The sequence below is a fragment of the Mirounga angustirostris genome, unplaced genomic scaffold (genome assembly GCF_029215605.1).
Source record: "Mirounga angustirostris isolate CCGP_5_RB_7025 unplaced genomic scaffold, mMirAng1.0.hap1 SCAF_15, whole genome shotgun sequence".
NCBI classification, from domain to species: domain Eukaryota; kingdom Metazoa; phylum Chordata; class Mammalia; order Carnivora; family Phocidae; genus Mirounga; species Mirounga angustirostris.
The window spans coordinates 43,108,700-43,122,013 of NW_026991723.1; the positions used below are offsets into that span (position 1 = coordinate 43,108,700).

The following is a 13,314-nucleotide window of genomic DNA, read 5'->3' on the forward strand; positions in this document are numbered from 1 at the left end:
CTGATGAGACATGATTCTTTATGTAGATAATCCTAAAGATTTATAAAACAGCTACTAGTGTTAATAAGAGAGTTTAACCATTTCCTGAGATATGAGGTCAAAGTACAAAAATCAAATGTATTTCTATATATTAGCAGTAAACAATTAGAAAATGAAATAGAAAATTTTCAGCTTACAATAGCATTAAACAAATTCTTTAAATAAATTCAAGAGAAGACTTGTAAACCACCAATGTTGGAATGAATGTGGAGAATGGAGAATTTTCATCCACTGTTGGTGGTGCAAGATTTCGTGGAAAGCTCTGAAAGTTCTAATAAATGAAACATTTACCTACCATATGACTCTGCAATTCTACCTCTAGGTATTTACCCAAGAGAAATAAAAACATATGTGTACAAACATACACACAAATGTGTACAGCTAAATTTATAGCAGTTTTATTCATAGTAGTCAAGAACTGGAAATATTAGGAGAAAGTGCATTTTGGAAAATTCTGTCTTGATTATAGAGGGGTAAAATCATCATTACACCTACTCTGTCCCTTGGAATCAAGCAGCAGGCAAGAATGAGAAACAAATTGAACTCCTTTTCACAGTCAACGTAGGTCAGAACTAAAACTCTGTATTTCAAAAGACATAGAAGAACCGTGAAAAACAGGTAAGATTGGTGAAAGTATACAAAAGGACACAGAAATAAGGAACCAGGGAAAGAAGACTTAGGTCCTACAGACCTCTGAAAGATCAAGACCTCTTAGAAAATGAAGTTCACATGAGGTACAAATCCAACATCCACTATTTGCAGCAGTGTAACAGGTCTGCAGTGGTTTGTGATAGCCATCCTAGAACTGGTTTGCTTCCATAAGGAGATAGGGCTTAATGAAGAATAAAAGAGACAAGGAATATCTGAAGGAGGGATCTTTTCTCATAGCAGCCAAGAAAAAAGATTCCTTATATTGTAAAACAAACAAACACACAAACAAACAAAAAAAGCAAGCAAACCATTAAAAAAAAAAAAAACCTGGCAAATGGAATTCATCAAAAAAATTAAAGTCGTATGCAAAATTTCACTAGCCTGGAACATACCACAGGCCCTTCTGCCATGTAACTTTCTATAAATAGGTGATCTAGGAAAGAATCTTCTCCTTCAAAAATGAGTCCAGAGAAATGAACCAACACAGTATCTGTGCAAATGTACAAGAATAAGAATGGAGGAAAAACAGAAAAAGTAAGTGGCAGGAAAATAAGTTTCACCACAGATAAGTTGCTACAGAGCAGATGAAAAATTTTAGTATGAATTTGAAATATTAATGAAATATTTTCCTCTAAAAAGCACATGTTTAAGGTGAAATTAAATGTAAGAATTTAGGAAAAAGATGAGGAGTCATAAGAGCAGATGGAAGCAAGGTGGCAGACAAAGTAAAGAAGTAAAAGACAAGAAATTATCTCAGGAAATACATATATTGCTGGTCTCATATGAATGTGTGTGTGAGAACAATTGCTGTTTGGGTGTGGGAAAAATTGCCTAGGAAGGGGCATCAGAGAAATTTCTGGAGTATGAAGACTTTCTCTATCCTGAACAGGGTGGTGGCTACATACATGCATAAACTATCAAAGCTCATTAAACTAAACCCTTACAATGTACACACTATTTCATTCATAATTATGCCTCAATTAAAAAATAAAGCATATTAGGGGAAAAAGGATTTATGAAGCAAGTGACAGAGATTCAACATATGTATAATTGGAGTCTTGAAAGAAGAAAACAAATAATGGAGCAGAACAAATATCAAACCTGTAATTCGACAATAATTTCCCTCCAAGTAAATAAGCTAACAAGAGAAATAAGCTAGAGAGAGAAAAGTTAAAAATGATCCTAAGAAACACAAATAAGGCTTAACTGGAAGGGAATACCATGGTCTTCAATTAGGAAGACTCAACATGCTAAAAGGTTACCCTGACCCAAATGAAATTTAACATGATTGAAATAAAATAACCAGTAAGATCTGTTTTTTAGGGGGAGGGAAACTAGACAAGATTCACGTGGAAGTTCATATGGAAAATGAAACAAGCAAAAATTACCAAGAAAAACCTGAAAAAGAAGGGTAGTAAGAGGGAACTAGGCCTGCCAGATGTTAACATTTATTATAAAGCCTTACTAGTTTAAATATGTTATAAAGCTTCACTAATAAAAAGAGAGATGGGATGGAACAGAAAGTCCAGACACTGACCCAAACACACAGGAGATCGGTGGGAGAAAGGTGAATTTTTTTTTAAGATATATTTTATTAAAGAGAGAGACAAAGAGAATGGGGCGGGGAGGGGCAGAGGGAAAGAGAGTCTTAAGCAGACTCTGTGCTGGGCCTGGAGCCTGACGTGGGGCTTGATCTCACGACCCTGAAGTCATGACCTGAGCCAAAACTAAGAGTCGGACACTTAACTGATTGTGCCACCCAGGCACCCCAAGTTGAACTTTTTAATAAGTGGTTGTGGGATGACTATGATTTTATGTAAACATTTCTAAATGATGACAAATGGGTTAAAATTTTTAAAATGAAAAATAAAAACTTAAAAGTAGCAGAAAAAAATCATGGATAGAAAATGCATTTTTATATATATCTCATTGTGGAGAATGCTTTTTGAAGTATCACACAAAATTTAAAAGTGAGAAAGAAAAGAATCATCAAGTATATAAAAAATAAGAAATACTTTTTCCAGGATGCCTGGGTGGCTCAGTCGGTTAAGCGTCTGCCTTCAGCTCAGGTCATGATCACGGGGTCCTGGGATCAAGCCCTACATCGGGCTCCTTGCTCAGCAGGGAGCCCGCTTCTCCCTCTCCCACTCCCCGTGCTTGTGCTCTCTCTCTGACAAATAAATAATAAAATCTTAAAAAAAAAAGAAATATTTGTTTCCTTGGCATGAAACACTAATTACTGTCGAAAGAAAATACAAAGTTTAAAAAAATTTAGATATGCACAATAGACAAATGTAATATGCAAATATATAAACAACTCCTATAAGTCACTAAGAAAAATAGAAAAAAATAACAAAAGAAATATAATTATCTCTTAAGGCTGATGTTCAACTTTTTTTTTTTTTTATAAAAGTGAAATTTAAAAATACAGTGAAAAAACAAACTACACTGAAATCCAAATTGGTGTTTTGCTAATGGTGTGGATAAACAAGTACTTTCCTATGTTCTTTGTGGAGGTATATCTTGGTACTATCTTGGTGAGGGGGAAGATTGGTAACAGCTTTCAATATTACACTTAGACAAATCCTTTGGTCCAGCAATTTCACTTCTAGGGATATATTCTAGATATGCAAAATGTATACATGAGTACTGTTATTTATTGCAACTTTGCTTGAGCTGGCAAAAGATCGAAAAATAACCCAAACATCTAGCTAACCTGCTCTCAGATCACAAAGCCAGGCATCGAGGTCCAGAGCTCTGTCCACCCAGGGTAAGGGTTGTTCTTTTCTTATGCATGCATTGGCATGGAATGGGCCAGCATTGATTCATCTCTCAAAGGGAGAACTTAAAGAGTCTTGTGAAGCAGTCCTAGGTTTTAATTTTTTTTGATCTTTATTGTTGTCTTGCCCACACATAATTTAATTACACATTTACCCAACTTGCCTTTATCAAGACCTTGCAAAGCATTTCTGATCCAGTTTTAATACAATAGAAACAACTATCTTTCTGCAGCCATTTTTCATCAGTTTATGTAATAAGTAAATTAATCATGTAATTAACCTATTACAATGAATATACACACATTTAGGAATAAACAGAAATGACGATTGGTATCAGCCTGCTTCAAGCATTCACCAACCAGGATATCAGTTGGTAAATCTGAAAGAGGGATTGGAGAGTTTAGTTAATCCAGCAAGTTTGTTAAGGGCACATTTAAGAGAGCTTTTATTACATACAGACAATAAGTAAAGAGCAATCTACTATGTTCCAAAATAAATAAAATCAGAGTAATCCTAATAAGCAGTGATTTGCTGGTATCTTCACATTTTTATACTGTGACTGCTTTGTCTTCATTTATGACTTCCATATGAGCCCACGTTCTTTCCAATGTGTTGCAGGCTTTGGTCAAAGAGTTACAAAGTGATGTCCATGAGGTAAGGCAACAAATTAGAGAGTTTCGAAAAATGCGAAAAAACAGGGATGCTCACAAAACCTCAACCCATAAAGCCCAGACCTTGGCAGCTTCGATCCTGAACATTTCACGGTCAGATCTAGAGGAAATAATGGATACAGAAGATGAAATGGTAAGATCATTTAAATATTTATCAATAAAGGGCTTTTTTAATACATTGAATTTCAACACATACTTTTATTTGTTTTATAATTCTTAGAGTTTCATCTTCAAGATAATATTAATGAAGTTCAGCTTAGTAATATACCCGTGAAAGTTACATCAGGGCTATTAACCAACTCAGAAAACATTTAGTGAAATTTCACTGTATAATACAGAAAGAAGCCAGTACCTAAAACCTTTAGAACTGCGTGTTTGTTATTCAAGTCAGTTATTCAAGTCCTTTCCTGTCTCTTCTATTTTCTTTAATTTAATCATATATCTTGTAAGCTAGTATTTTTAATTAAGCCAATTTGAATGGATTTAGTTAAGGTGGGTCATCATTGATTTGAGGACTTTTCCTCTTATATGAGCAAAAATAGTAAATCTATTGGCTTTCCTAGCTAAATTCAAAATTATTGCTGATCAAGTTAAGGAAAAAATATACTTATGGCTTTAAGTTGGGTAAAGTACTCCTGTCTGAGTGAATTTATGTGCATATAGATAAGGGTCTTCAGTAACAGTTCTGTACCTACTGGGGAGGCCACTGCATTTTTCACATACTTATGACCTCTTGGATAGCAGAATCTCATCCTGTGGACAGTCTTCTGTGAAACCCTGAGGGTGATACTCAATCCTGTTTCCTATTAAGTCTCTGAACTTTGATACGTGAATATTAGATTTGGTTGTTTGGAAACATCAAAGAGATGATGGCACTACTAGCTTCCCAGTAAATATTTGGCTCGATGAATAAGTAAAATGATGGACTTAAATGTTTGTATGAGAACGTCCTCCAGCCCCCCATCAGCTGCTCAAAAAACTCCTGGAGAAAATAAAACAGAAAAACGTCTGGCGTAGAACAGATCTACAATTTGCAAAGGTTTTTAAACTGCCAAGAATTCTTAGAAAAGAGGTCAAAGGAATCCTGCAGAGATGATTTTCATCCCCTGGGTGAATAGGATAGCGAACTCTTCGTTTCCTATTTTCAGCACCCAAGCTACAATGCCTGTGACTTTCTACACTTTGAATTCACTTTGTGAATTCTGAACTTTGAAGTACAAGAGCATTATCAAATACAGTATCAAATATAAGACACACAGGAAATGATAGTATCTCTGGTAAGGGTGTTGACTATACCTTACTATAGACATTTAAAATGTGTTGATTGATAGTGAGAATCCTAACAAAAAATTAGGGTTGAGTCCTCCACTGTTCCCTAAGAGTTTTAAAACAAGTAGATTATCCAAATCCCTCATGTGTGTATGTGTGTGTTTGTGCACAAACACAGATACATATTCTGGAAGACAGGCCCATCAACTTTGTGTGGTCTCAAAAGATGCCCTCTCTGGGCTTATAGATGAGAAAAAAGCACTCTCTCTGAATAGAAAAAAGTTGTCCCCTTTGGGTATATGAATGAGACGATCTCTTTTTATAGTTCCAAAGAGTAGCTGGCACATTTCTGTGAAGTAAGGGCACCCCAGCCTCTGGACAGATACATTCTAGAGCCAGAATATACAGCACTGTGAAAAGCATACCACACAACCTTCAGTGGACGTCCTCCTGGAAGAAAAAGGACTCCAGTAGAAATCACACTGTTCTGAGAAGGATCCATGCACCTTGATATATTTACTAGATTTAGTTATAGATCAGAGCTTAGTTAGATCCCTGCATCTTTTCAGAGGTCTAGAGAGTTGACTGGACTTGTCCAAGCGGAGCCCAAACCAGCCGACTTAATATTCTTTAAACCACATTGAACTCTAGTAATTCCCATATAAAAAGTATGATAACCTATGCGAAGTGCCTCACCGGATACCTGGCATCCAGTAAATTTCAACAGATGTTCGTTTCCCAAGCCCTTCCCTTTTTGAAAAGTCCATATTTTTGTAAGCTAAATCATGATTTTAACCGAATAATCCACTGCACATATGAATACATTATACTTTCAGAATTATTTTAACCTTGATCATTGGTGGGTTGAGAATATTTAGGGGCTTACAACACTTGAAGTAGAAGTTTCCCTTACCTATCAGTTAGTTATTGGTTGTTTATAATAAGCAAGCATTTAAAAACACCGGAGCCATGCCATGTCCTATTTTGTTTGCATTTGTAACAATTACTCCTTAATTATCTGTTGAAAAGTCAGATTTTTTAATTAATATAAGGTTTTATGTTATCTTACAAGGGTCACTTGTAAATGATTCTTTTATACAGCTTTGTCTTATTTTTCACTTTTCACCGCCACCTCTGTCCCTACCTTGAGCTCCACTGTGAAGACAGAAATAAAATATTCCTGAATTGTACTGTGAAATAGAGAAATATAGCTTTATCTTCCACATGTCAGTATTTATAAATTAAGTATTAAGAACACAGATTTGCATATTCCCTACTTTGGAAGGACACACGGTCTTTACTGAACCCTATTCTATCAGTATCTCTTTAAATTTATTCAGTATTGGGGCGCTTGGGTGGCTCAGTCGTTAAGCGTCTGCCTTCGACTCAGGTCATGATCCCAGGGTCCTGGGATCGAGCCCTGCATCAGGCTGTCTGTCGGGCTCTCTGTCAGGCTCTCTGCTCCGCGGGAAGCCTGCTTCTCCCACTCGCACTCCCCCTGCTTGTGTTCTTGCTCTCACTGTGTCTCTCTCTGCCAAATAAATAAATAAAATCTTTTAAAAAAAACAACAAAAAAATAAATTTATTCAGTATCTAACAGTATGATCAAGTTCATGTAAATGCAATTAACACCGGTCTTTTGATTTTCTTCCTTTAGGACCTAGAAAGGACAAGGATAGATGCTGAGAATGACCGGGAATGGCTGTTGTACATTCAGAAACTTCTTGAAGGACAGGTATTTCATTTTTCTCCTTCATCTCTAAAAACTTCTAAAAAAATATTCCAAGCCTTACATTTTTACTTGATGTCTAACTTTTTGTAAACACTTACCACATCATTTACTTCTGGTAGGTAAAGAAGTATTCCAATAGGTAGACAGGAAAGTTAACCCTCTATTTGTACTTTTGGACTTAACAAATGAAACAAATGCCTTGGGAAGAGCCAACACAGGTCTTAGCAAATGCATTAATTAACGTATTGAGTCAACCTCCATGCTTGCTATCCTGAAAAGGATCCATTCTCTCGGCCCTCTTAGGAGAAGAGATTCTTTATTATATGTCTTTAAAGTTGGTAGTTGATATGGACACCTGAGGAGTTCATGGGTTTCGGTGACCTTTTACTATGGACCTGTTTCCAGTCAATTCATGTTTTCCTCACAGCCAGACAGCTGTTTATTACTGTGTCTTCTCGCATTCTCTACAATATTTTCTACTGAGACCTCGAGCAGCTTGTTAGTGGGAAGTAAATATTGATTTGGCATCCTGTCAATGCAGAAAGAATGAAAAAATGTCCACCAGAGGCCCCTCAAACATTTTCCTATCGACATTTTCTGGGCCGAGTGGAAAGCTGCATAGAGGATGACAAGGCCAAGACGAGCTGAGATCCCTGAGGGGTCCATTGAGACTACTGCTGTGACCCGTGTGATACTTTTTCTTTCCTTTCAAGTATTTTTTTAATACACATGGAGTCTGCTGGGATGTGCCCCTCTTGTAAGTGATCAAGGGCAGCTTATTGGCAGGTGAGAGCCCTGCCTTTCTAGTCGTAGCCAGCTTTTGTTTTGACATCATTGACAGCACGTAATGTATTCAAAAACTTTTTCATTGCAGTTCTTTTTGCTCAACCTAATTGTCTCTTTTAGAAATGAACTGGGAATTAAAAGAGCTAAAACGTAGTTTTCAAAAGAGCAAAACAACCAAAAAATTATTACTGTCCTGTAAGTTTTGGAAAGTCATCGTATGTTTCTGTGTAAAGATTAAAACTAAAAGCAGACTTAAATGCAGTTATTTTACATTTATATTGACAAACAGCAGTATTTATACTTTTGGAAAAGTCAAGGATAGTAAAATCCTATGTGAAATACTGATATTCTTACCATCAGTTTTATATATTTTTGAAACATTATCAGGAACCACTTCATTAATAACAGACAGTGATTGGCAATCTTTGACTTAAAGTTGTTCAAGTGTAGACATGCATGCCCTGGACAGAGTCTTCTTTGGTGACAACCTGCTTTTGAGAAGAAAGGCCATTTCTTAATTATGTTGCATGCCCCACACCTAGCCCAGCTCCTGGCACATCAAAGAAATTCAGTAATGACTGTGACAGGTTATATTTTTAAGCTTGAAATGCTAAAAATAAACTTCTGAATGAATTTTTTTAATGTTCAACTTGTAAGTATGACCCTTGAATCTGGAACTTCTGTCATCAGTTATGACCATAAAAATAATACGTCCACACGTGCACATCTTTATTAAATTTCACGAAAACAACATTGACACCAGCCCTGATTTTTTTTTTTTTTGACATACCTGTGTAGACGTGCATACACACATTCTGCATTATCAGGGTGTATACTTATTCTGTTTAGTTAGTGCAAAAAAATCCTATTAAAAATGGCGTTAGGCTGCTTAATGCTGCAGTTTGATGTAGTGCCTTTTTGTGCCGCTGAGCCTGGACTCCGGACTATGATTGCCTGGCAGTATTGATTTAATTGCCCGGGTTTATTTGTGGATTCCTAATTATTGACTGGAGGTAAATTTAATGGAGCGGACTTTATGAACACTGGGAAGCTCTGCTGTTGCTGTTCTACATAATGAACTGCATCATGGGCCTTTAGATCATTTTTCAAGCTAATTTTATTCCACTGTGACAGTACGAAAACATTTAGAAAGTCAAAGACTTTTTTTTATTACTGACATAGGTGGTTTTGCTGATGTCTTTGAATTTTGTGAGAAAAAAATAGGGACTTCATTGGTTGCACTTGGATGTCACTTCGTAATTACACCCAAGAGAAAAATCTATAAAATAGAAAACATCTCTCTCATTTTTTATTTTAGCCTACTTTTCTTCTCTCTCAGTTCCAGCAATTATATTTGTCCTGAATTTTAGAAAAGGTTTTCTTTGTCCACCAATTTTGTGAGAGGCTAAGTGATGCTCGCAGGATCGTGTGGGTAGAAGTGTGTGTGTTCCTTCCTACGTCCGTTGAGTAAGACATACAGTTCTGTGTATCTGGGTTACACGATCGTCAAGCTGTGGAATAATTGAGCACATTTCTTTAAAAAACGAATTAATTCAATATTGATATTTGATTATTAAAATATTTGGAGACAAAATTGTCGGAAAACCTCTCTTTTACGTCCTCCCTCTGCGATGGGTGCTGTATGTAAGGGAATTCTCAGATCCTAGGAGTCAGTCTGGCCCCATGCTTTTAGCTTTGGTTTAAGGGTTAGGCCACAAAATTAGGCTTTGGTTTAAGGATCAGGCCACAAAATTAGGCTTTGGTTTAAGGACTAGGCCACACATACAAAATTTTCGTTGCAAAAAAATTTTTCTCTGCATTCATTGGATGAAAATTTGTATTAATAAAATATTTACCACAAAATAAAAAGCTGGCAGCATGGGACTCCAGTGTAAGAGGATAATACCTACTGCTGTTTTTAGCCAGATTCCCTGAGAACTAAAAGGTCTAAAACCTGAACTTTTCTGTATTTAATACAGAATGCAAGTATATGTCCTCATTCTTTAAGGTGGTCCTGATACTACTGGTAATTTTATACATTTAATCTTTATCTGCACCTAACCTTTATCCCACAGATTGAAATGTGTTCATAAATGGTTAAATTTCACTGAGAAGAGCTGGATAGAAGGCTAGGTCGAATTAATGAAAACTTGTAAGTTTTCATTAATTACACTAAATTTATGTAATTACATAAATTTACACTAAAAAAAAAATTCTAGGGGCACCTGGGTGGCTCAGTCTGTTGAGCGTCTGCCTTCAGCTCAGGTCATGATCCCAGGGTCCTGGGATCGAGCCCCACATCAGGCTCCCGGCTCCGCGGGAAGCCTGCTTCTCCCTCTCCCACTCCCCCTGCTTGTGTTCCCTCTCTTGCTGTGTCTCTCTCTGTCAAATAAATAAATAAAATCTTTAAAAAAAAAATCTTTCTAATACCTACTGTCATTTTTTTATGGCACAGCTGCCTTTTAATTTCTTTGAATATTTTTACTTGGAGTAATTCCTCTTTTTACATTATTACATTTTTAAAAACATATAATTTATGGCAGAGACAAACAAGCAAGTTATGATTATAATAGGATGGGAGAACCCTTCAAAAATCAGTTTTTCTATGGTTTAGGGAGTAAGAGGAAAAAACAGAGATAGGAAAAGTAGGCTGGGACCAAACTGTGAAAGCTTTTGAGCAGGACAGAGATATGATCAGAGTTGTGCTTTAGAACAGAAACCTGAGATCAGCACACAGCAGGTTTGGAGGGAGAGAGACTGGGAGCAGGAAGATCGCCGAGGCAAAGGGCAATGAGGGCCTGCATGTGCCCTCGCCATAAAAAGAGAAAGAGTGAGATAGATATGATCCACGTTACAGTAATTGAATCAATAGCAGTAATGAGATGAGGTGAAGTCAGAAAGTAGAAGCCATAGATGGGTGAGTTTAATACCCTGCATAAAGGGATGATGATACCTTTAAGAGTTTGAGGGACCCAGAGACGTAGATCAGATTTGGTAGGGAGGAGATGTCAGTACGGAAGCCATAGAAAATTTAGTAGATGCATCCCATTAACAATATTCAGGGACTCACAAGTTTTCATTAATTCAGCCTAGCCTTCTACCCGGCTCTTCTCAGTGAAATTTAACCATTATGAACACATTTCAAACTCTTACAACTCAACAACAGAAAGCAAAGAAACTGATTTGAATAGAAATTTCTGTAAGAAGATAAGCAAATAGCTAATAAGCAAATGAAAAGATGCTCAACCTCATTAACCATTAGGGAAATGCAAACCAAAAACCAAAATGAGATACTGCTTCACACCTAGTAGGACGGCTATAATGAAAAAGATAGACAATACCACGGGTTGGTGAGGAAGTGGAGAAATTAGAACCCTCACCTCATACGTTGCTGCTGGGAATGTAAAATGATGACACTACTGTGAAACAGGCTGTCAGTTCTTCAAAAAGTTAAAGAGGGAGATTATATGACCCAGCAGTTTCATCCCCTAGGTAGATGCCCACAATAAATGAAAACACATGTCCAAAAAAAAACAAACCAAAACAAAACAAAAAAACCTCCTACGTGAATGTTCACAACGGCATTCTTCTTTTTTTTTTTTTAATGGCATTCTTCTTTTTTTTTTTTTAAAGATTTTATTTATTTATTTGACAGAGAGAGACACAGCGAGACAGGGAACACAAGCAGGGGGAGTGGGAGAGGGAGAAGCAGGCTTCCTGCTGAGCAGGGAGCCCTATGCGGGGCTCGATCCCAGGACCCTGGGACCATGACCTGAGCCGAAGGCAGTCGCTTAACGACTGAGCCACCCAGGCGCCCCTAACGGCCTTATTCTTAATACCTCAAAAGTGGAAGCAACCCAAAGGTACATCAGGTGATGAATAGAGTAACAAAATGTGGCATGTGCATACATGGACTGTTTATTATTCAGCCATAAAATGGAATGAAGGACTGATACTGAAGAACCTTGTGACTCTTACGCTACGTAAAAGAAGCCGTAGACAAAAGGCTACATATAATATGATTGCATTCATATGAAATGTCCAGAATGGGCAGATCTATAAGGACATAAAGTAGATTAGTGGTTGCCAGGGGGTGGGGAGGATGGGGAGATGGGGAAGGGGCTGCTAATGGGTACAGGGTTTCTTTTGAGCGTGAGGAAAATGTTCTGGAATGAGATAGTGGTGATGGTCTCATAGCCTTGTGAATACTAAAAACCAGTGAACTATATACTTTAAAATGGTGAACTTTGTGTTATGTGAACTGTATCTCCATTTAAAAAATGCTCTCCTTAGTACTGAAAGAGAGAAAAAAAAGAATACATTTAAAAGTAAATTCAGTAAATTTCTTGTATCACATGTGCTGTGTCCTCCACCATTAATTAGCAGAGATTGCCTTAAGTGCCTTTGAATTTGAATTTCTGTCTACTGGCCATACTTATTAATAAATGAGATAAATTATTTTGTTTCTTACTTAATTGGTTTCCTTTCAGTTGGCACAGAAGATGTACCCCTATGATACTCTGATCAATATTACCTTCCCATATATCCAAACTAGGAGTGGTTTATACTCTGCCCTCTAAGAGACAACTGTTTATTTGTTCTGCCCATTCTGACCCCCAAAATTAAAATTGTAATAGAGGTCATTTAGCTTTGTTTTCAGGCCCTAAAAACACCTGAAACAGTCCTTTTTAATTGGGACTTGAAAAGGCAATGAAGAGAATTAGTAGAGAGAAAACTGAACCTATGCCACGGAATCCATTAAAAAATCCTGTACTAGGGGCGCCTGGGTGGCTCAGTTGGTTAAGCAACTGCCTTCGGCTCAGGTCATGATCCCAGGGTCCCGGGATCGAGTCCCACATCGGGCTCCCTGCTCAGCAGGGAGTCTGCTTCTCCCTCTGACCCTCCTCCCTCTCATGCTCTCTGTCTCTCATTGTCTCTCTCGCAAATAAATAAATAAAATCTTAAAAAAAAAAAAAAATCCTGTACTAAGTGCCCATTACGTACCAGATGATGTTTCAGGTTTGGGCGTACATAAGTGAACCAAGGAGACAGAAATCACTGCCTTCATGGAGTTTACATTTTCGGGGGTGGAGGACAATAAACAAAGAGTTAAAATGTATCAACTGTGAAATTTATTAAACAATTAACTTGAACAGAATTATGGGTATATATATTAAAATATGTATACTTGTACAAAGCAAATAATGTGTACTTATAATACAATCTCGTTCTTTACTAGGATTTCTATAAAAACCTTGAGCCAGCAATGGCTGGAAAATGTGTCTTGATTTCATTTTGTTGTTGCCCTGTTCTTTGTTATTTGCTAATCCTTTTTTGAATTTCATTCAGTCCATTTTAGTCCACTTTTTGGAGATCATTTTCTTGC

General features: G+C 36.9%; 1 protein-coding gene across 6 annotated transcripts in view; it reads left to right on the forward strand.

Annotated features, from left to right (window-relative positions):
• CNTLN (centlein) overlaps positions 1-13,314 on the forward strand; it is a 300,088-nt gene that overhangs the window by 278,541 nt on the left and 8,233 nt on the right. For all 6 annotated transcript variants that reach the window (XM_064579709.1, XM_064579710.1, XM_064579707.1 and 3 more), the window contains 2 exons: positions 4,089-4,274; positions 7,068-7,145. In XM_064579709.1, the coding sequence (XP_064435779.1) occupies positions 4,089-4,274; positions 7,068-7,145 (264 nt within the window). The remainder of the gene's footprint in view (positions 1-4,088; positions 4,275-7,067; positions 7,146-13,314) is intronic.